Below are 24,855 nucleotides of genomic sequence, written 5' to 3' on the forward strand. Positions count from 1 at the left end.
ATTTCCAGCTCTGCCGGGGTGTTAGCACGTAATGAGCCAAATTCCCAGTCAGAGCAATCAGAGCATTGTCATGTCACATGCTGACTCTGTGAGTGCTTTTTTTCTCTGTGCATTTGTCTGTGTATATAGAGGGCTATGTTTGGTGTGTTCCAGTCTCCACAGCCACCCACTCTGATGTTGGGCCAACACTGGAGGTAGTGGGATAATTAGTTAATTTTCTTCCTGCACTAGAATGAAGAACTCCAACATAGCAAACATGGCTATGACATCTTAAAATCTGATTTATTGTTTGGTATATTGGAGTCTGTGTGTCTGTGCATCTTGTGAGCAGCATTTTAGCCACAATGTTACTTAGACGTTTCTTAGTGAAGCACAACCTGTACTTCAGTATGCCTTTGAGCCAGTGTGCACAGTTCCTGTGAGGCTGGTGAAGTGTGACTTACCAGGGTTTTGTACTCGATCTGTTGGCGGATGAGCTTGTCTTCACTTAGGGAGTAACGGGCCTCTCCAGTGATAGCGTCGATGGGCCCCTTTTCCATCTGCTGCTTGATGGCGCAATACAGCATGAACAGAGGCTCCCCAGCACACTCCTGCACACACACAAACAAATCCACAGATTCGCACATGAGAACAGCATGTAACATCAGATTTTTCAAGATATCAAAATAAACAAAACAAACTATCACTGTATTGGACTAACCTTGAGAAACTTGTGAAGGAGGAAAGCGAACCAGTTTGTCAGCATCTTCTCTGCAACCGATTCTGTCCTGAAAATGCATTAAAAAAGTCTAAATGTTACTTTTTAAAATCTTATTTCAAAACATTTAGTATGAAAGAGTTTAATATTTCAGGAGGTTATAAGGTTATAAACTACAGGGAGGGTATCTTGACATCACTGACCACAGACAGACATCATGGATGTCAGTCTGTGGTCACAGTGAGTGAACAGAGCAGATCAGAGAGCGGGCATTTGTGCATGTACGTGTATGGCCTGTGTGTATGTGTGCGTGATTGAGTATGCATGAGTGTGAGCCAATGTGTGCGAGCTTGATTATTCACGTGTGGTTCAACACAGTGGGACATCAGCAGCTGTGACAAGCCTCAGCTGTTGAGAGAGACGAGTGCTGTCACTGCCAGGTAACGCCTGATCACAGCCAAAACGTTCTCCTCTCCTCTCATTTCCTCTCTTCTTCCTCCTCCGTACCTCCTCTCCCTTCCCAGTCAATCACACAGGGGGTACAGCGCACTGCCGGGCTTGATTGGGCATGAAAAAACACAAGTGTGCAATGACCCCTCGACTATTTCTATCACAGAGAACATGAGAGGACAGTGTATGACTCCTTTATAATTTCGACTCATATCTTTCTCTGAATGCCAGACAAACATCCTCCCACTGCCTCATTAGCACCATTATGGGACACTAGAGAAGCAGAAGCTGCACTTAAATAAAAAACAGAATCCAGCCAGGTGGGAATGGTTAACGAGCATGAAGCATAGATGAAAGGGTTAGTTCTGGGTGGACAAGCACCTGAGATGAATAACAACAAGTAGCTTCCACCTCATCTAGTAAAAGCGCTTCTACCTTACTCTGTTGTTATTTGACGACTGCACAAGGCTTCCTGCAAAGAGATTTAAAAATGCTACCTGGAACACACCAATACCAAGCTGTTTTGGAACACAAACTGTTTTTTTAACAGCTAGCTTTGGCCTGTATTATCGTCAGTGTCATTCCTCCTGCTAGCTCTAACATAGCTACTATCAACACTAATCACAAGTTAACATGCCATGGTAAAGCGCCCCATAGGACTGCACTGCTGTTTGAAGCCTGCGATTGTCACCTGGCCGTGAATGATCACTGCCAGTCAGTCTGTCCATGAGCATTGCCAATTTAAATGACAGTGCAGTGGAAAAAATGACCCTCTTAATGTAGCAGGAAATTACTGTGATTACTCTGGTGGATATGATGGAAGGTCTTTATAGCATACTGTGCTGAACTGGGGATTAGCTGGAATCGGAGCAGCCAGGTATTAAAGACAAGTTAGAAGGCTTCCGTCTCCTCAATAGTGCTAGGCATGATTATACCTATTCAGGCTCTGAATGGACCTGAAGGGAGATTATGACTATTGTGGAGATAATTGCGTTAAGTCGTGTTTGAAGGCTATGAGCAAGAGTCTGGGACCAACGCAGAAGTCCCAGCAGGATTGTGTGAACCAGCGAGGTTACAAGAGCCAACAATTTAGTCAGTGAGACGAGATAAAGCGTCAGTCATTCTTTCTCTCTCATTAAATTGAGATTGAATGAGGTATTGGTCTATTTTTTACTTGCAAATACAAAACTTTCCTTCAGCTCCAGGACAGAGGAGCAGAGGTTATATTTTGTTTTGAATGATGTGCGGTCGAATTGTGATGTTGTCTTCCACGCCTGGAGGCTATTCCCCTGCCAACGAGAGTGCTGGCCAGTCTATTGGCAGCTTGTTGAGAGGATGGAGACTTGTGTGACAGCTTATTTGAAGTGCGATGTGCCAGCGGGGGGAGCGTGTACATTAGTTCACCCAGTTTCAGGTACAGGATGAGGGAGTAAACAATGCTGAGGAGCTGAAAGATTGCACGCTTCTGTGCATGTATGTCTGTGTGTGTGACAATGCATTCTCTTTGGGGGAAAACATACAAGCTCTATTGTTCTGTCCTCTTTGTCATTCCATATACGTACAGTACTGTGCAAAAGTCTCGCACCACTTATTTTATTTATGGAAAATAGGTCCACCGATTTACTGAAATATGTAGATATAAATGGAAATAAAATATATAAGGCAAAAATAGACATTGTACAACTCTACCAAGCTTGAAAGTGTTATGACCACTTTTATTCTTCAGCACAGCCTGAATTTTTACGCAACCTTTCTCATAATTTCTTTAAGTAGTTCTCTAGGCTTTTTGAGGACATTCCAAAGGACATGCATTGGACATAAACACATTCCTTTGAAAATGGAGAACTTTGAAAGACCTGCAGAAAGCCTGAGGAACTGTTGCTTAAGACCGTTTAAAACTATAAGAAAAATCTGGCTCTTTGGAAGCAAAATACCAAGAAATAAGGGGTGGCTCAAGACTTTTGCACAGCACTATATCTACACAACAGAGAGAATACATACATAGAGAAACACACAAAGTATTTCTCCAAGGTTTCAAAAAAGTAATTTGAAAACATAATAAGGATCCATAAGAGCCTGAGGCTGTGTTTTCATGCTGAATAAACTTGAAGGTATTGTGGAGTTTTTTGGACAATACTCCAAATCCCTGAGTAATTGCCCTCCTTCCTCTACAAGAATTCACCCCTCTTTATACCCCCCACCTCATGCTTACCATGTGCCCCTCCCTGCCTGTATGAGACTTGAGTGTGTTAGAAGTTAATGGAACCTATTAAGTATTTTAATAAGCTCAGCAAGTCTCGAAGAAGGAAGTCAAATAAAGCCTTTGTGAGGGGGCTGTGCTGACTCCCCTTTAATATCTCTTCACTTGGATGTCGGGCGGGGGGGAGCCCTTTGTTCTCCTCCTTCTCCTTCTCTTCTTGTCCTCCTTCTCATCTGCCTCCACTTCCTTCTTTCTATTAATTGAGTTTCATTAATGAACATCAGGATTTCATTATCCCACATAGTGCTTAAGACAGGCCCCATCTCTGGTCTCCTAATGGCAGCTAGGGTGGACTGGGGGGGCTATTTTAGCAGCCAGTTGAATGTCTTTCAGTGAAACTAATGCCAAACACAATACTCACTCTCTTAATAATGCTGTACTCCATTGCTCTGCATGGGCGGAAATCTCATTACAAAAACGCGTAGGAGAAAAATAATACAAGATTGAAAAGTCTCAAGGTGATAGAAGCAATGTTCAGTGATTCCATTAAAAGAGCATTATAAAGAAGAGAAAGTGAAACTGGGTAAATCAAGAGGCTTTGAGAAAACTTATAGATGGAGACAATGGAGAAGAGACTTTAATGCATAAAAAAGCATGTTTTGATAGGGGTCATTTAATCTGTAAAAGTCTGAGAAACTGGAGGGGCAGAAAGATGGCCAGAGGACAAGGTACATATAGAGAATGGGAGAACTGGAACGATAGGACACAGAGAGAACGTGAACACAAGAGCACTAATGGTGGTAAATACAATCCAAACAATATGGGGTGCTTCATCAACTCCACTTAGCGCACTGAAGAGTGTTAAAATCAAACACAAAGCTTAGATATCACTTTCAAAAAGCTTTTAGGAGAATGAAAGTGACTGTGAGCCAAAATCATTCCTTATCAAGGCAAAGACAACAGAAGGTATTTGAAATCTTTAAATACCAAACAGACAGGAGTTTCTCTGAAAAACAACCCTCAAAAGAGCACGAGTGCACCCTTCAAATATGATTCCAGGAACTTAACTGACTGGGGATGATATATGCTGCATAAATGCAAGATAATGTACAATGTGCTATAATTTGTTTTCACTAGTCTGATATGATTGATGGTAAAATGGGGCCTGGCACTCTGCTGAGCTTAAGAGTAAAAACTGCGTATATGTCGCATTGCAACTGGTGTATAAGATTTCCAAATTCCCCCCTGGCTTTCAGAGACATTCAACCTACCATCAAACTTTCTCAGTGACAAGAGCTGTGTTGTATTCCTTTCAGCTACAATGAGGTTAACTACTTCCTCAAATACTGCAGATGGCAATGGTTTACTTTTTATGCTTACTCTGCCAAGAGGCATGTCACACGGATTCATTTTAAGTCGGTGACATAATTCTTTAACCCGTTCCGTGTCAAAGATCAGAAATATTTTTTTTAAATTGCTAGCTGCATATTTATTAAAGTTATATACATATTAGTCCATATATCCTCACGTCTACAGTTAGTAAATGCACCATCAGATCTGTGCAGACACCTTACACGTTTTAAGGAAGAGGGCTGTTTCTTTAACATGCTGTTCCATTTAACCCACCTTTAAACCTGCACACTTAGCAAGAAAGCTGCATACCTTGAAACTGCACAAGGATATTAATTAATTGACATTATCATTCCCAATGTAGTGTAGATAGTGCATCAGCAACTAAATACTCAAATATAGAAAACATGCTATCTGGAGATAATCTCCCCGTGTGAGAGACAGAATATTTGAGAGGACTAGAGAAATTAGCTGTAATGGAGGCAGAGGTGGTGAGAAGTAAGAGGCGGTGCGGTGTCAATGCTAATCAGAGCCTGCTTTTACAATCAGCATCTTGAACGTGCTGCAAACTTAACTTGGAAATTTATCTGTGGAAAGACTTGCAAACCTCGGTATAATCTGCTCAATTAATAGGCTTATTAGTTGTTTAATTAGAATTCCACACCCGACACCCCTCCTCCCCTTTTTTCTGTGCAAAAGCTAGTAACAGCATGGTGCTCCAGCTTCCCACACAAACTTACTGCACAGATAACAGCTCAGTTCGATGACAAAGCTGTGCATATATATGTACCTGCTGTGTTTTGTAGTATAACGCTATATACACTACAGTATATAGCGTTCATACTCTGAACACATCTCACTGTAAAGCTTTAAATGTTCCCTGTAGAATTTTCACAGACGTCTTTTATTAAAATACCTGTACATGCGCACATAAACACACATACACTTTTGATGTCAGAGATGTGCATATACGAGCAACTGCAATCTTTAATAAACAACAATTTGAGGTCATTGCATATTAAACTCTGGTTACCATTAAATTGTGGGATCGTGATGAGCCGCTTAAACCCATCACAGATGAAACCAGTTCTCAGTATTTGTAGCTCTTGTCTTTATTGTTTTCTCCTGTAGAGCCTGCTAGTTTGAAAACTTGGTTTGAATTGAACTGAATGAATAAAGTGATTTGGTTGCCTTGGATGTCCTTGATGTATGTTGCTGAACTATTGTAGTTGTGTGAATTTTGCATAAGTGTAAGCTCACTAATTATGCATTAGAAATTCATATCACCGGAATCCAATATAGTCAGCACAGATTTATATCTGTGTGTTCTAACAAGGATGATATCTACAGAAATACGCACTGTACCCCAAAAGATACATGGTACAAAAGCACAAGCATCTGTCCAAATACAGCTATTTTATTAAAGCAACAAAACAAAGGGCATCTTAGCTGGAATAATAGCAGGTGTTTCACTACCTTGTTATATGTAATAAAAAACAAACTGAGGAGACGTGACAGAAAAAACAGCTGAACGGGAAAATGGCAACAAAGCACAGCCCAGCAGCCTCACTCTACGGCCTGCACAAACACAATTACTGCTTAGAGAAATGTTCAATTTGACTATCATCACAGATGTGCGAGCGTGTTTGAACGTGTGTGTGAGTCAGCTGGCTGGCTTCACGTCGGCTTTTCTCCAAATAGGCAACGAGGAAGACAACAACAGCAAAGAGCCATGTCAAATCACTAATCCCTTAAATTTTTCATAAAAATGGGGACTGAAATGTAAAAACTATAGGACATTTAGCCCTCCAGGCTACAAAGGCGGGACCCGAGGATTATGTACCACTGTGTTCCTAATAAGAACATAATGAAACGGATAATGAAAACTTAGAGGTGACATGGAGCCCTATTGTCATGTAAAATAACAGCTTAATCCAGGTCCATTTGATGCTGTGATGCTTTAGTCAATTCCTCTGTCAATATGCAGGGTTTTTTCTATCTGGCAGTAATTTAAGCTCGACTATTAACGTGACTTAAAAACAAAATAAAAAATAGAAACATTTCTTAAATGTATCTGAAATAAGGAGCATTAACAGCAGAAAAGAATGTTTGGAAACAAAGCAGCTGCCTGGTCTCACGGTCTCATCTTATTAAGTAAAGTAAACATAGTCAAAATCATGCACAGAGCAGCCAGGCTTTACGAAGGACTGTGACGGACTTTGCATATATTTTTTAAGCTACTTTGTTTGCCAAAAGCAGCTGCGGAAACCTGAGCAGGAACTTAGTAGGTGTTTAAAGTTTTAACACGTCATTCTAACTTCCCAGAGAAACAATGTACATTTGATACACAGGGAAAAAAGTTCAGCTGAACCACTTAAATGTTTTATAAAGAGCCTGAGCTCGGAGGATAAGTTAGAGTGACACTGGTATTTAGAGAGAGCGGTGGGAAAGAGGGAAGCTAGAGGGAATGTGGAATTATGCAGAGAACTCAGATGTTGCTCCTCGTGCAAATATTGCATGTTGTTTATCTCATTGTGCTGCAGATGTACAAGTTCCATAACACTAATTACAAGTGTGATTCTGTGAAGTGTCTACATGGAAACATGGGGAAATAGGAATGCACAAGAAACATGAGAAAAAGGTTATAGAACATATGATTCTAAATCAAAACCTATCCATCTGTCTAAAAACGTTATATGATGCTGCACCTCTTCTTTTGCTAATGACCGTTCTGTTTTTGTTATCTACATAGCTATCAAAGAACAGCATCGCATATGAGGGGATAAACAGTAATGCTGTGTGTTTTTATCCTTTCTGGCTCAATATTATAAAGCTATGCCAAACAAACAGCATTCTCATTACAATTGTGCACAATAGAGAGGCCTTTGTTTATCTTATTTAGTGTTCATTCATTTCTTCGTTTAACTATTTGAAGCTTTATAATAAGATGGAACAAACAAGTAAGGTTTAAGTTCAGTTGGGCACGATTCAAGTCTTTATATCATGAAGGAACATTATTGCCGTGTTACCTGCGCAGCAGCAGTTTGGGATGGTTCTTGCTCTCCAGGTTGCGGTCAATCAGGTCTGACAGCAGGTGTTTAAGGACATCGGTGGCATACTCCAGTCGTCCTTGAAGGGCAGTCATGATAAGTGAGGCCACATTGCCGCGGTCCCTCATGGAGAAAGAGCGCTGCATTTCCAGTGTTCGGATGAAGGTGAGCAGGAACACTTTGTTGTTGATGAGCTGGCCAAACAGCTTCAGGGCCTTCTCCACGTTCTGCTGGCCATTACCTGACACCTGCACCGAAAAAAAGAGGCAACAACAGTGCATGAGTTAAGGCTAATGAGTATCAAGCAGGAATTTGTTTAGTAACACCTTTAATGATACATTGCTGAAATATTGGTTGAAAAGGTTTGTTGCTCTTTAACTTTCTTTGTGACCTTGCCTCACAAAAAATAAAGATTTTTTACAAAGGCACCAAAATCTTTACTCATGTTTCACCTCAGGCAGAAAGAAGCTCTGGCTCATGATGAGTAACTGAGAAGATCTTAATCAATTATTGACCGGGTCCCAGTAAAAAAAAAAGCATTGTACACCGAGTTAGCTGTCACTTCACTTTCAAATTAAATGTTAAACAAGCTTTCAGGGTAAAACAATCTAAGTAATATTCGCTTTGTACTTGTTTGAGCACCCATGACTGTTTTTCTGAAGTTTGCATAAAAATATGGGTCCTCTGGCAGGCAATGCCAAATTTATGTGACTCACCAAATGCCACTGCTCTAAGATGTGACATTACATTTCCTTTGATCTCTTGCAAACACGGCTAGCCTTACCTGAGCAACTATCCACTTAACTAACTACACCTGGCTAGTTAGCCTGACTCACACTGCTGACTTTAATCTCTACTATGATTAATCTTCTTATACCTGATAGTTTCATCCTCTGGACACCAGTCTCAACAACATAAAATAAAGTCATTTCCTAGCACTACTCTGGCCCCTCGAAGAGGAGGAAAAAGTGTTAACCAGCCAGTTTTTCCCCCCCTTGGAAGAACCCAAAGTTCTGCTTGAGGATTGGGAATTACTCACTTCATTACCCCTCATACTGCAGCCACTGGTGGATGAAATAGCCATGTGCTGAGACCCTGTTTTCCATGAGGGAGCTTGCATGTGAGGTGTATATATATATATATATATATGTGTGTATGTGTATGCTGCCCAGCCTGACTGACTGTGTGTGTGCGTGTGAGATCAGAGTGTAGAAAGGATAGATGGCACACTGGTATCCTTTCCCCCCTTCAGCAATTTCCCACTTACGGTTAGCCTATGGGAGAAGTGGTCAGGGCAGACATGCCGTTTGGCTCTCTCTCTTTTGTCCACTTTGTATATTTATGTATTTATTTCAGCTCAAACTGAAGTTCCCTCGTCCTTCCTCTCTTTTATAAAAATGTATCTCTCTCTTGCACTCTGGTCATAGTTACCTCCAGTTCTCTGAGGACAGGATGATCCTCTATGCCGGGGAAGAGGACCCTCATGGCATAGGTTCTGTAATCCAGATAGGGGATACCAGCTCTGTCGAGATCGCTGGTGAGCTCATTGATGTCTGTCTGTAACTCGGCAAAGGCTAGAAGAGAAGGAAGGCAGAGAAACGAGACAAGTTGAAGGGAGCGCTTGGGAAAGGCATCCTGAAAATAAAACTGTTATTTAATCCCCAAGGACCATATATGTGAATCCTTCTTATCTTCATGGGGCTTACTGCTGCTATGATGAAGATGACAGAACGCTCAAGATAGTCTTCATGTCAGAGGAACTCAATATTTTACATCTCTCTTCTAAAAAAATAGATCTCTCTCCCTCCCTCTTTTACATTCACTTTTCACACACATATACACACAAACCTCCTTTTCTTACTCATTTTTATCTACCACCCAGTAAATTGGCTGAAGCAAAGGCCCCAAAGAGTGTGGCATCTCAGTGTGAAGCTGCAGGTGAGCACTAGTTAATTGGCTCCATCCTGACTGACTCTGGTTCAAGCCCACGGCTCTGTTGCCTTGCTTTGCCGCCCTTGGGGAGGCTCCCTGCCTGCAGCCTATCACAGGAGCAGCAGTCGTCTCCTAAAACCCTCCTCAAAACCCCACCATCTCTAACCAGTCTTAGCCCTCACCTCCTGGTACCAAAGTCCCCTGTGACACATTGGTTTACACACCAACACATGGACTCACAGTGTATATATACACTCATAAGGAGGAACTCTGGTAGCTATCTAAATCCACCCTGCGGGGAAGTACTCGCCAGGCCAATGCTAATGGTTAAAACATTAATCTTCTTCTGTCCTAAGGCTACCTGTGTATGATTCCCTCTGTTTGCCTACTCTATGTGCCCGTCTGTCTGTATCTGTCATTGGACCATTGTGTTCTATTACTACATAATAACATTGGGGCAGCTGATCAGGGGTAGCTGGAGGGGATAAGTAATAAGGTCCCCTCTGGCTGATGAAATCGCCTCAACACTGTCAGACCTAAACCTCACTTTTGCCACAGACTAGCTAAAATAACCCCAATGATAACAGTAGGAGTAATCAACGGTGTTTATTTCAATGTAGCGATGTGGAAATGATGTGACGCTCACATCTAAAATAAAACTAGAGCAATCAGTGCTCACTTTTGTTTTAACATATCATGGTTACAAAAATATATACAGACATACAAAGCGTGAACACAAACACCTGCTATGAAGACATGACTGTAGAATTACAGCAGAATTTAAAATACAGTTTGAACGTTTGTGCGTCTCATATCTAATGTGTGTTCGGTTCCTGTATGTTTAGAGTTCATGTTAGCTGTATGAAAAATCGCTTCCAGCATGCAAACTACTCCATGATGAAAAAGGTCACATAGAGGACTAAATAAGTTAATCTTTTGTGATAAAAAACAAGGATGATCCAGATTTGACGTAATGTTGATAATTACTTAAAACATGCAGACAGCTCTGATTGATTTGAGTAACACATACACATATTTATGCTTTTTATTTGTTTTGAGTGATAAAGAAGCCTATTGGTTAAGCAAAGCACTTAACAAACATTTAAGTCTGTATCTACTATTCTACACTAACACTAACCTTCTTTGCACTCTAGGGCAACTCGTGACTCCAGGTTGTCCATTTGCATCTGCAAGCGCTTAAGGGTCAGATCATTTTCACGCGATTTTCGTTTGTAGGCGATCAGGACGAGGATGACGATGATAAGGAGAAGACCGCCACCTGCAGCGATGCTAACAATGGCCGGTAGGGTCAGCAGGCTGTCAGACATGATGTGCACGGCACCTGGAGATACGTGAAGACCACCTACTTGAACCTGTCAAGAAAGGCAAGAGTCACAATGAGACTGTTAAAACTAAAAGAGCGATTGAAAACATGCAGTTGAGCTGTATGTTACATGATTGTTGTTTTACAGAAATGACTAAGCCAACCAAATATTGAAAATTAGACCAAAACCTTTTCAAATATTGTCTGCTGAAACTGCCTGCAAATACATGACCATTATCACGTTGAGAGGGAAATAGTACGAACATTGCATTCAATAAGCAAGTGGGTAAATAAGAATAATTGCGGTGGATTGTGGCAGAACCTTCTGACATGTAGAGCACAACCATGCTGCTCTCGCTTCGACCCCTTTTCTTCAGCTGAATTAACAATGATGAGAACACAAATAATAGAGCTTAGAGGTTGACTATTATAAAGAAGAAATTGCAAATACAGGGATAGATGGAAAGTAAGTTGGAAAGAAAGTTAGGTCCATAACAAAACACCAGAACAGACCAGTACTGACCATGACTTTGTATTGCCCAGTGAGGTTGGGAGGCTCGCACAGCAGCTGGCTCTCAGACACAGTGACAGAACAGGGAGTCTCTCCTATTAGTACTGTGTAGTTAAGCTTCACCCCTCCTGATGCTGGAGGAACCAGGTTTCTGCCCTGTGGGCATAGAGCAATGAACAGAGGGGTGTAAAATTTAAAGATAAACTCAGACACACACACACATAAACAAAAATCAAACATTATTTTTAATGCACCACACTGATATGTCACCTGAATACAGTACAAATTAAATCCCTAGGTTTGGGCACAGCTGCCACTCAATAGGATTCCATACCAAGATCAGACAGGCTGATATATTTTACAGTGGGAGCAGCTGGTAATCAGGAAAAAGGATTGAAATATATATTTTGACAAATTCCTTGCTCTCCATCTATCAGGTAAAAAATACCAGTAAAAACCCCCAAAACATACAACTAACTATAATTACTATACAAACACAATAATGACTGAGTGAAAAAGGAATTAAAATCTTTCCCAAGGATATTATTTCATCATATCTTTTATTTTTAATTGAGTTGAAAAATGTATTTTCCAACAGTGACCTGGCCAAGAATGGAGCAGAGATTGTACCAATTACAAATGCAGGCAAACAGGGAGATGCAACAAAAGGGTGAACACAATCTCCAGAGGGGTTCACTACAAGGGAAGTTCAACAAAGCTTCAAAGCATCTATGAAAGCGAATGCCATACAGATTTTGATTTTTTACACATGGAAGCATCCAGATAATAGGACTTGTATATAAAAATGAACTAGAGAAAAACGTATGAGTATATGGAAATGACCACTTAGCAGCAGAATACGAATGATAAATATTATGATAGGTCTATATTGGGGCTTTAATCCGCGAATCAAGTGAATCCATCCTGCATTTCCTTTACCTTGAGAATGATGGGTGAGCCTGGTTTTTGCTCAAGGATGCCTGTGGTGCTGAGCGGTTCAAAGTAGGGGTTGGGGTAGTAGAGTAGGTTAGTGTTGTTGTAGACCAGCAGCGCTTGGACGTTGTTGAAGATGAATCCAAACTCGTCCGCATGCTTCACGGTGTCCAAACCTGGATGGTATTCTGCCATCAAAGAAGGAGCAAAGCAGCTCATGCTGGTGGTGTTCAATACTTTACACACCTGGAGAGAGTGAACGAAGAGAAGAGAAAAAATGTTATGAAGAAACTTTCTGTGATGCTACTGGGATGTGTTGCACTGAAACAATCAACGCATCACGAAATGATAGCCTGTGGCCCTTTAAATGAAAGAAGAGTTGCAATTCAGTCATCCAGAATAAACTTGAACAGCTCAGAAAAGCTATGATTTCTCTTTTTCTTCTGGTCCTATAATCTGCTCCATCCTCTGTGTTCTGTAACCTAAAGTGCGATCCTAACTGAAACACATTGGTTTCAACATGAACCCTGCGGCGTGCTCACCAGCCTTATAATTGACCTATAAAGGCCAAATACTTTTCAGAAAAATAGGATTTATTTTCTGTCATTAAATCCATCTTTATTGTAGAGGAAGCCTCTATAAAATTGAAAATAAATTGCTCCAACAGCCTCACTAAAAAACACTGCAGGCCAACAACCACAAAAGGATGGAGGCATTTCTCCTCTGTCTCCTCTGGAAGAGGTTGAGCTATGGGTCTTTTATTACTTCTCTCAAGTTTGCCCAGATGAGAGGCCTGCTTTCCATCCATCCTCCCCGTCTCAGCTCTAGAGGGAAGGGGAGAGAGGATTGATTGCTGCACAGCACTCTGCTCCGAGAGGTTTTTATCTCCTTTCACTCCCTCCCAGCTCTCTCTCTGGGGAAGAAACTTAATTAGAGGTAAATATCATCAAAGGTGGTGAACGCTAGCGAGTACCACGCCTCCTACCTGTTGTCTCGTGCTCCAGAGAAAGCCAGAAAGATCGATGCAAACTCATTCTGTGTAGGGTACACCAATTGGATTTTGCCAGCATGGTGCAAGCTAAGTTGCAGGAGTGTGATCGCAGAGGTGGAAGAAGGGACTGGCATCTTTATTTAGTTTGCCCTCGGAAATAGACTGAAGATTGTGTTCACTATGTAGCCTTGAATCTCATTCTTAAAATAAATTCAGATACAACTTGGACACACCGTCCCTAAAAATGCAACTACGGATTCAAATAATTGATTATCTCTTTTTATCATTTAGCCTATCTAAAGTCAGAAAATGATACAAGTGACTGTCAGTAGTTGAGCGCATTGAAAAGGGACATTTTCTGGGGTCTGATGAATAGTTTAAACCAAATATCTTTGGTTTGCAGCAATAACGATACAATAATAGAAAGTGAAAGCGGCAAAAACTCTCACATTTTAAAAAGTTAATGTTTGCTGCTTTTAATTGAAAAGGGACTTGATATTTGGTGATGCATTTTAAATCAGTTATGCGAATGTATAATTGACTGACTAGCTGCCTGGAAATCTGCATTTGCTGCAAAACCTGGGTGATGATGCAATAGTCTTAGCAACATATCTGGAATATAGCTCTGTGTGCATGTGTGTGTGTGTGAAACTGTTCTTAAGTTTTGTCAATTTTCTTTTAATTTCTATATTTTACAAAGCACAGTAGCAGTGCATTAGCTTTGCAGAAAGATAAGCTCATGAAAATAGATAGCACATGACATACTTTCACATCTTTAGGTTCTGTGAAATCCCATTAACAACTAAAAAGTTACAGCATAAAAAAAGAAATCAGAATAAATTTTTTTTTCAGATGTTTTATCATGCAGAAATGTCACTTCAAAGTGAGCTTGAATTAACTATTAAAATCTGCACAGCATAGTTCCACATCCACAAATACAAGCCAGCAGGAAGAAAACTGTGTGAATGGTACCACTCAGAGACTCAAAAGATTCTGAGTGATTACAGAGCAAATATAGTGCTATATGAATAGATCAAGTTAATTAATTTTATCCACTCATATTTGTACTGCTGAGCCATCGAGCTTTCATTGTGGTCATCCTGGCTGTTTAACGTGTAAGCCCATATGATCACAGAGTGAAATAGGTCAAATTAACCAATGAAAACAGTATGTTCTGTTTTTAAATCAGGGTTAAAGGTTGATTGGACAGAAGACTTCCAGTTTAGTTGATATAGACTGCTTTCTTAATGTTAGCATAATGACACATTACACAGTATAGACAGGTCCATATGGGCCAACACGATCCTTGTGACTCCTGGGATGGAACAGTAAGGCATTTGCAAGTCAACTAAAGCTCTGACTACCATCTGCTCTGCCGTGGATGGATACTGTGGGCTTTTTTTGCACTGTCCTCACTTTCCTATTATGCTCTCTCGCTCTCTTTCTTAAATCTTTTCTTTCACCAAATCCTGCCAGGAAACTGCTCCTATAATGTCAGATATTTTTCAGTGAGCGTAACATCCAAATCCAAAGTGATGGGTGAGTACTGTAGCGATGGGTAAATGGGGCAATGCGAGATTATTTTAAAAAATGATACTTTGGTTCCCCTCTGCGTAGGGCAACATGACACCTTTGCAGTATTTCTTCCTTTTAGCAGATCTGGATATTAGATATGTCCCAAATTCTGAATTACAAGCTTGTTTTCCTACACTCCATCTACGTCTCATCAATGATTGCTTCAGTCATAACAGTAAAGCAGTAAAACTTTACAATTAATTGTCAAATACAAATGGTACATCTCTTCCTGTAGGCCATGTGGCAAAAGAAGCTACAAGATTTACAGCATTGATAAAGTGAATTGAGGTCAACAGAAAGAGAAAATAATTGGAATCTCGGTCTCATTTGTCTTCTTTCTCTACTGTTGGATAGAGCCAGGGTGTTTTAAGGCAGTAACACTCCAACCCCTCTGGCTGAATATATTACCATGATCTACTGTGTGGATACAGCCCACTCAATCATTCAAAGGTCTCTGGCCAGGGTAGTGGTAAGAGAGAGAGTCAGAGCCAGCGAAGATACGACTGGCTGACTGTAGAGATGGAAAAAATACGATGGCTTCACAGAGTCAAAGGTCATCTGAAGGCTAACGTTTGATAGCTAGTCACTGGTTATTCTGCTGTTCCTATACTTGGTTACTCCTACACTATGTCTATTTTCCTGCCTGCCTGCTGTTCCAACCAACTGCTAATACTGGCATTAAGTCTAACTTCAGCTCTAATCAATCTATCCAAGATCTGTGTGGCTGTTAGCTAGTGGAGCCAGAAACCAATTTATCCCATAAGCACTGTTTCATATGGTGAAAGGTTTTCGTTTTGTTTGAAGCTAGTTACAGAAGTACACAGAAGAAATGCCACCATGGAAGCAGTGCTAGCCTTTGAGACTTTGGACATTTATAATGCCATAAATATCGATCAATAATCAGCTCATGATGCTAATACTGTTAAAATCACGTATAGCATTATAGGATACATAATTTCTATAGCTTAATATGCAAAATAATTCTAAAAATGTGAATCTAATTATGCAGTGATCTGCAGCCTCCTCTCGCAATCAGGCAGAGCAATCAGTACACTCATGCTGAACACCTTTTATGTTCAGTAGTAACCGTAAATGTACCTGACATGCCAAAGCCCGACACTCAGTCCAGGCATCTAAAGTATGGGACAGGGAAATATGCTAGAGCTGGGAAATAACCCTTTTAGCTTTAATCAAGATCATGATAAATGTTTCAATTGCGAATCCAGTGACAGATACAGAGCATTTCACAAAGAAAATTGTCTTTTTTCCTCTTTCCTGGTTTCTTTGTGAATCTATGCAGGTGACACAAGGGAGGGAGAGAAGAGAAGCAATTTAGTGGAAGACAGGTGATCATTTGAAGGCTGGCTGACAGACAGCAGCTCTTATTGCTATAGGCTTCTGTGCTGTTTGCCTTCCTCCCGTGACAAAAAGGGAAAGGGGTAGAAGGGCCTGGGAGGGTGGGATGAAGGATGGGTAATTGTAACCTTAGCATTTAATAGAAATTCATTCTCTGTGGCTGTGGGGGCAGTCAAGACGGTGACGTCTTTTGCGAGGCACTAGGTGGGGAGTTGGATGAGACGAGGCAGGGTGGAGATGAACAACTCGCTTTCAAAGATTTGGAAACTGACATATCAGACACTACGGCACCCACACACAAGTCAAATTCCATTTCACCAGATTTTCTCTGTCTCACTCATCAAGTGTTTTTCTCTCCTCCAAATATAAAAACAGTGTCTTATGTGTCTTTTACTTCACATAAGGTCTGCATGTCAGTATCTCGCACGAGGATCCTGGAGCTCAGAAACCTCGGAACAGAATGATGGTTTTCATTCCAGAAATGTTCATTAAACAAGAGAGACACTTAAGGCCAATTTTAGACAGCTAATTTAGAGACAGTAAGTTGGAAATGCAATGAGAGTAAAACTATAGGGAATTGTGTATGTGAAGGATAGCTTTGAGGATGGTTTTGTGCATCCCTGCATCAATGTGAAATTCTATTTTATGATGTTTTTAAACATTGTATATATTGAAAATTTAAGGTGTGAGACTGAAATATTTCCAAACTAGTGTGTTTTTTCCATATATCAGAAAATGTATAGTGTGTATTTGTCAAGTCTTCTGATGTTGTCTTGCAAAGCAGAACTCACGCCACATATTCTGGCAATTATCCACAGTTAGATGTTAGTTTTTGAGAATCTTAGGCCATGTTGCATTAGCACAGAGTGAGTACAGATTGTGTTTTCACTGGCGGCATCAGGAAATGTCTTGAGATCAAGAAATCTTGTGCGGTGAAGCAAGCAAATGCTAACCACTGAGCTACCATGCTGCCACGGGATGATGCCAATCTAGAGGCAGGATACATGATGCCCACTCACTCACTGTGAATTCTCAAAAATTGACTGCTCTATTTTTACACCAGAATTAGCCATTACATGGACCTAATTACCCCAAATGATTTCAGCTTCAGTTCTTACTTACATCCCTGCTCGGTAATGTGCAGCGTGGGTCAGGGCCATAGTGCATGTGTGAAAATTGATTTTACAAAAGACGCACAGAAACTAAACAGATACACAATAATGGGCTCACCACTCTCTGTTCCTCAAACTCCCCTTTATCGTATTCATCTGCCCTCTCCACCTTATAGCAGACCACAGAGAGGAAATCCCATCCTCTTAATTAAACAAGGACCCCCAGGACAGGGGCTCAAATGCAATTTGTAACGATTTCCTTCAGACAAGTCTTTGATTATACAAGCGGTCTTTATGCTGACCAAAGACTTCTGACTGCAGTTAATCTTCCATTGAAAGTCATTATGAGCCTTCTTGCCTCCAACCATGCACACCTCTAACATTTTCCCCACTGAACCTTTTATAGTCTTGGTCAACTTCTACTGTCCTCCAGCTGCCTCTTTATCTTTTCTCAAACAAGTGAAAATGGTATTCGGGAGTCAGGAGAGCAGTGTAAATAAAACACCAAGTAGGTGGGAGGTGAGATGGTCAAAAAAAATTTAAGTAAACTCTATATTAAATAGTGCATGTGGATCACTCTCACCAACAGCTGCAATATTTATATGCTCTGGGGTCAAGAAGACTGGGATCAAGCATAAATCAGAGAGCGTAGAGGGCTAGAGGGCCTGTTAAGGACCATTTTACCTGAAGTAAATGTCACTTAGCTGCTTATATAGCATGGCAAGCTGGAAGTAGTACAGTAGAAGATTTCTACTACACATACAGGAGAGACTTTGTGGTTGAAAACAGATTAATAGTGAGTGATTCTTACATTGACAGACTCTCGGCCAGCATATTTCACTCTGATCCGGGGCTCTTGAACCACATCCAGATTAGTTCCCGTCACCATCAGGGGTGTGTGACCGCTGAATAAATGGAAGAAGTTAGACAAAATTTATTACAGGAGTTTTTATAATCATGTTTGTCAGATCCGAATTTCATTTTGTGCAGACTAAGAAAGAGAATATCTGAGAAAAAGACCCGCAGCAGTCCAAAGCCTATTGTAAACTTTCTAACTCTGATCTGTTTCTTCAAAGTGTTCCCCATCACTTGGGGAACAAAAAGCTTCATATCAAAAGCCATTTAAAGGTTAATTTGGGACAAAACAGCCCATGGAAGATGGTGATTAGAGATGCATTTTTTATGTTTTTACTATTCACAATCAAGTAGCGCAAAAAAATAAATAAAAAACAGACAGCTCAAATATATTAATATGCATAAACAGAGGAGGTGGAAAATTGCTGAATTCCCAGCCCTCCTGTAGCTGGTTGGATTTGTTAAAAATGGTTTTTCTGTTGCACTTGTCAATGTGGTTTGCTGAATAAAGGTTTAGGGTAAAGATCACTGTACCAGTAGTGAGTTACTGTGGACAGACTGTGTGCTGTCCGTGGCGTCCATAGATTATACACTCAGCAACTATGCAAAATAACTGCTCCGTGCTCGCTTTTCTTTCTGTCTTTCTACACAATTTGAGCTCCAATTTTTGAGACATTGAAAATCAGTTCACACTGTGTAATTTAAAATGGAATTAGATGGAAATTTAATTTATTTTCTCTTCCGAAACACAAAGAAAGCAAAACAGATATGTGGTTCCTATCAGTTTCTCCCTTCGTTATTCCTCCTATTCCCTTTGTGTTGTCACGATTTTGCTGCAGTGTGCCATACTCTCCATCTCTAAGCTCACGCCATCTGTTGTGGACTCACACCTCTGATAGCACATTGTTCTGTTATGCCATTGTTTCATCTTCATCCCTCTCCTCCTTTTAATTAGTAGTCTTCTATGTCTGTGTATCTATCTGCCAAAGACGTTCAACACATGGATCGACACTGCATTCAGTAGGAGAATCTCAGTCTCAAAAGTGCCCATCCTCTCCAATCAGTGAGCTTCACTTCTTCTATCAATTCCAGACTAATTGGAAAAGAACCGAACAGTAATTGAAAATGCAATATTGACTCGTCTGTTTATTGTTGCTGGCTTGGAGCTGAGGACACGAATAAAACTCTCATACATACAATCTGAGGAATGTGCATACCTTGCAATGCTCCAGTCTGGTTCAATGCGCTGTACAGTAGGGTCCTCTGTGTACTCAAAGGTGAGGCTCTCTCTGATTTGGGCACGATCCACGCTGACGCTGATCTGAACTGGGCCGACTCCAGACAGAGAAGGGGCAGAGTAGCACACTATCTCTGTCTTTGTCCTTCTACACAAAAAAATAAGAACACCTATATAAATCTGTAGCAAAACGAATGAATATGAGAAGACACAAACTTGATTTATATGAGCAAAAAAAACATACTATTTTTTTCTGTGAGACCTGTTCTGTAATTATCCCACTCAAAACATGACGAACAGGTGCACTCAGTGCACATTAACATGCAGTCAGTACTTTCAGCTCTCATACATCCTTCTAAAACATGCTTTCTCCTCCCTGTACAAGACTTTGTGATCTACACACAAACCCTCAGAATTTGTCCAAATTCATTAGTAGAGTGCTTGTAGTAGAACAGGCCCACATCTACCTCTTTCTCCCATGACAGGAATACAGTGAAGAAGCTGTAATTAGCCCCATATCTCATTAAAGTTTACTTGACTCCTCAACCTTACAACATTACAGTCAGAACACTGTGGCAGGGCTTAAAATAGGTGCCTCCAGGAGTGGAAATCAGAAAGAGGGCATGTATGAGTAACTAAAAGACGGCAGGAGGGATGGGTGTAGAGAAATGGAAGCAACTTGCGAGACTGAGAATTAAAAAATTTGAGGGATGGGAGAGAACAGATAAACTAATTAGGAATGGGAGAATGAAGAGAATGAGAAGGATGGGGCTAGATAAAAAAAGGAAGATATTATTACAAGGTTTGATGCAGTAGGTCATCAAAACCTTATTAGAATTTACACAAGTTTTAACAAAGGTATAAAGAGGTTCCCCTTGGGGGGTATTCGCAGTATAATATCAAAGGAAAAAAAACCCCAAAACAAAAGAATAAAGACATAGAAATGCTGCTTATTTAATGTGAATAAATCACTATCTTGACAACACAAGCTGTTGTTTTATTTATTTATTTACTCTTAAAAATTGCTAATAGCATGCCATATAGCCAACATTTTCTGACAGTTATGCTGGAGGGCAAAAACTTAGCTAAACTAATTCAAATCATTTTTATACTATGAGAAACTGCTATTTGTGCTATGTATGGAAATTCATGGCATTTATGGTGACTGGATTAGTTTAACTCCACAATATCAACATAAACGTTTCGTGTTTCCACCATGATGTGCATTTCCTCATTCTGCAGACTCTGTAGCAGCACATATGCAGGACAATTATGTTGGAGATTAAGATCTCACCCAAAGAACTCGCATGTCTGGTTTCCAAACTTAACGTTGACACTGCTGCCGGCACCGAGGTTTTCTCCCATTATAGTTACTTTAGTGCCCCCAGACTCTGGACCTCTTCTAGGAGACAGGCCTGTGACAGTTGGAGTCTAAAAAAACAAAACAAAAAACCACAGATGCAGAAAGAGAGACATTAAGACAGACTGTCAGAGTCATTTAAAATGAGGGAAAGGAACAGGAAGAAATGACACGAGACCAGCAGACAGATTAAAAGATATATGCATTTTACAGTAAGCAGGGAAGCATCTCTGTTGTAACACTCAGTGTTATCACTAATTTCCAGCAAATTACAGTTATTCGTATTGTCAGAGTGATGGCAGTGAACTGCAGTACAATAAAGCCTTAGTGTCCTCTTATAGATTCCACTACTGGGTGCCCTGCATTGCTGGGTTGCATCTGAGTGGAGCTTTTTTAAAGACAATCTGAAAATAACGAATGCTTTCAGCGGCGTGCAGCCAGGATGCTGTCACACAGACAGATGGAGTAATATTCAAGTAGACAGCACACATACACAGGAACACACGTACACACATAAAAGCATCTGTGTGCACACACCTGTATCTGAACAAACATAAAACAACCATTTTAAAAGCGACTAAATGCACACTGTCATTTACAATGTCCCTTTGTCTACAAGGTCACGTAGGGAATATGTCTTGTCTGAAGAATGCTCCTGTGATGATGCAGTCTTTTTTAGGTGCACTGCAATAGAAGGGAATTGTAAGCGTTGCCAATTCTAAGCTCTGTGAAGTAATCTCAGAGGAATTCCACTGCTTCCCAGAGTAGCAGCCGTATCACTGGTGAGAAAAAGTGGCCAAGCCTGTGTTACAGAGCCAAGAGCATCATGCTGACAAAACTCAAAACTGACAGCGACGTGTGACATCCAGCATGCAGGATAGTGCAGGTACTCTGAAAACAACAGCAGTAATTACTGACTGCTGTTAATAGTTAAAAGAGTGCTAATTGTGAAGGTGTGAGAGAGTGATAATGAGAAAGCAGATTAACTGTTAGGTGCAGGTCAGGTAGACAGCAGATATCTGAGAAAAGGAAATGTGTGCGAGTGTGTGAGGATGGCAAGTACACACAGACTGTACATAAAAGCTGGAAATAGCCATATACTAAGTATATGGCTATTTATATAATTATATAATATATAATTATATATATATATAGTTATATAATATATTTAGTTAGTTGTACATAGATTCTTTTTAGCCATATACTGGCTAGATCACAAGTGTTATTTCAGAATACAATACAAATGGAGTTTAATTACACTCATACCACAAAGGAGTAGAGTTGTGAGGAACGAGCCCGGAGTTCTGGTTTGCACTCTCCGACACAGAGCTGTACTGGACCCGGCATACTGTCCGCATGGGCCATATCCATCTCACATACGATCCTGCAAAAGACAGTTAAAATGGGTTTCCAATTAAAATGACTTCAGGAACAGAAGTATACTCCCATACTTGAAGCGGGAATTCAATTTTTAAAAAAAAAAGTAACATTAAACTTAAACATGGTCTTCATGATTTAATGCTTAAGCAACGTTGTAGAAAAGAATATTCAAAGCACTTCGCTGCTTGATATTGATATATCTTCTGCTCTAATTACAATATTTTTTGTAGTTTCATTCATTTCATTACATGACACAGTCAGACATCGATGACAATCTTTAAATGAGACCATGTCTGCTCCTCTTTTGGCACTCCAGCATGCTGCACCTGAATGTAGTAAATTTCCCACTAACAGCTAGCCCTCCCCAACAGTGGTGGTGCTGTGCCAGTACAGCAAGACTAATGTTAATCATGCAGCAAGATCAATACCGTTCCATCATATCATGTGATCAGGTATCTCCCAGCACTGCAGGTGACTAGATCGAATGACATAATAAAATGAGAGCGTCTATTGATCGCTGGTGCCAGGGAGTAATAAAGTACAAGAAGCAATCACAGTGTGGAAAGAGAGATGGAATATGTGGGGGAGCAGATGGCAGGGGCAGGTAGGAGCGGAGCTGATGAAGCAGAGCAGATGTATTGTTTCTCCAGCACTGATCATCTGAATTACAACAAATGACTTTGAGAGCTTTGTTGGATGAGCTATGTGGACGAGTGTAGCTAAAGGAGGATTTACTTGCTGACAAACCTAATAATATCCTCTTACTGCACCTCACAAAAACAGAGACTCGCTTGCTTCCTACCTGAAAGCAAAACTGTACTGGCCATTTGCAAAGTTACAGATTTATGATAATAAGTTGGGTTTTTTGTGGGGTTTTTTTTTTTTTTTAATTTATCATTCATTTTCTCTGTGGATCTTCGCAATTAAGTCTGCTAAAAAAAACAAACAAACTTGCAGGTTACTTTTAAAATTCATTCATACAAATAAGGTTTCAGTTTGGAATCTACAACAAAAAATGCTGCAGAATAGTCTCAGTCCTTAAAAAAGTACTTTTTGACAGCTGGAAAAAAGGAACAAACAAAAGTTCAGACTTTTTCTTCAAAGCAGGAGTAGCTTTCACACACACCTCTGAAGTAGTAACATAAAAGACACATAAATATGTATGTTTTTTTGTACAGTCCAGTCCATCATAGGGTGGCTGATGACTGAATTAAGACTCAAAACAAACACCAACAGTCAGCTAAGGACATGCGCATAATGAACCTAGAGGCAAAATACAATCCAAAGGTGCTGAATAAAAGTCCAGCTCAGTATATCATCTGGACGACTTCATCTCCTTCAAAGTTGGACTTAAAAGGTTATAGGTTAGTTTTTTAATTTTGCACAGTCAATTTTTTTTTCTTTACCCGCCATATAAATGAATTCCCCAGCTTGTCCCCAATCGCATTAAAGTGCTGTCAGATCAGTGTGCTGCACACAAAGTGTCTCCTACAGCCAAGTGGATTTTAATTACAGCTATACAGCTACTCAATGCAGGGCAAGGAACCACAGAAATACTCTATGCCATGTGAGCTGTTATAGCTTTACTACTTTATTACCGCATCACAGTAAACAGTAGTAGCAAGTGTGCACATGTGACTGCGAGATATGTCTTTGTAACACCATGCAGAAGTTAAACTATGCGACTTATAGCAATGGCATCACGCTTCGCTGTTCTCTTTCTGAGGGCACAAGTAGGTCAAAGAAAAAATTAGGGTTAAAGGCTCCTCTGAGAACCATGCCAGTGATAGGCTGCATGGGTGTTGGTGTGTGGGTTCATTCACATGTGGGTTCATGCCTGTCATCTTTTTTAGTGAATTGCTAAACATTTCATTCTTAACACCATTTTCTTACAGATTTAAAGTCAGTAGAGAGAGAATTTCACTTTAACTGAAAGAAAAGCCAATTATTTCTGAGTACTTGTCTCTCCTAAAGAAAACTATAAATATTATAATAAAATTTCTAGAGAGCTGTGGTGGCTGAAGGGTCCAATAATAAAGGTTACAATAGCAATGTTGTACTATTTTAATAGACTATTCCTCATATCCTATTGATTTTCCGTGGTACAATTATCTAACCTGTAATTGCTCCATAATGTGTATTTTTGTTCCTTCTGCATAAAATGCTTAAAAATCATAATAGAATAGTTTTTTTTATAATGAATCATTGCCTTTCCCTCAACAATGAAGCTCAATTCCCAAAGGCAACTCAACCTAACCCTAGTCTAAATATGTACATATATATTTTTAGGGTAAACTAACACACTATCTATACATACATCTATCTTGGGAGGGCTAACACAACCTGAGATTAAACAACCATGAGGCGCTGGGTCTTTAAGTCTACACACGTTTGTGTGTCTAGCCAAGGGGGTGGTGGGCAAGTTGGGAAGCATGGGCCACGTTTCATTAGTTCAGGGTGAACGGGACAGACTTTACCATGATGTACACACAGCATGGGACAATTAAGGAGGTAAACACAAGTAAACACACACAGCTGTTAT

At 40.3% G+C, this 24,855-nt stretch overlaps 1 protein-coding gene across 1 annotated transcript in view; it reads right to left on the bottom strand.

Annotated features, from left to right (window-relative positions):
• The window catches only part of plxna2 (plexin A2), a 160,919-nt gene that overhangs the window by 18,151 nt on the left and 117,913 nt on the right, over positions 1-24,855 (bottom strand). Inside the window, exons 14-24 of the mRNA XM_085261099.1 lie at positions 22,200-22,317; positions 20,868-21,004; positions 19,554-19,721; positions 18,293-18,386; positions 12,454-12,693; positions 11,527-11,670; positions 10,818-11,052; positions 9,179-9,321; positions 7,727-7,995; positions 701-767; positions 444-590 (exon numbers count right to left, since the gene is read on the bottom strand). Of these exons, the coding sequence (XP_085117225.1) occupies positions 444-590; positions 701-767; positions 7,727-7,995; positions 9,179-9,321; positions 10,818-11,052; positions 11,527-11,670; positions 12,454-12,693; positions 18,293-18,386; positions 19,554-19,721; positions 20,868-21,004; positions 22,200-22,317 (1,762 nt within the window). The remainder of the gene's footprint in view (positions 1-443; positions 591-700; positions 768-7,726; positions 7,996-9,178; positions 9,322-10,817; positions 11,053-11,526; positions 11,671-12,453; positions 12,694-18,292; positions 18,387-19,553; positions 19,722-20,867; positions 21,005-22,199; positions 22,318-24,855) is intronic.

Source organism: Mchenga conophoros, linkage group LG20 (genome assembly GCF_057382185.1).
Source record: "Mchenga conophoros isolate Kocher_MC1m ecotype Shallow Benthic linkage group LG20, M_conophoros_male_GT1.1, whole genome shotgun sequence".
Classification (NCBI taxonomy): domain Eukaryota; kingdom Metazoa; phylum Chordata; class Actinopteri; order Cichliformes; family Cichlidae; genus Mchenga; species Mchenga conophoros.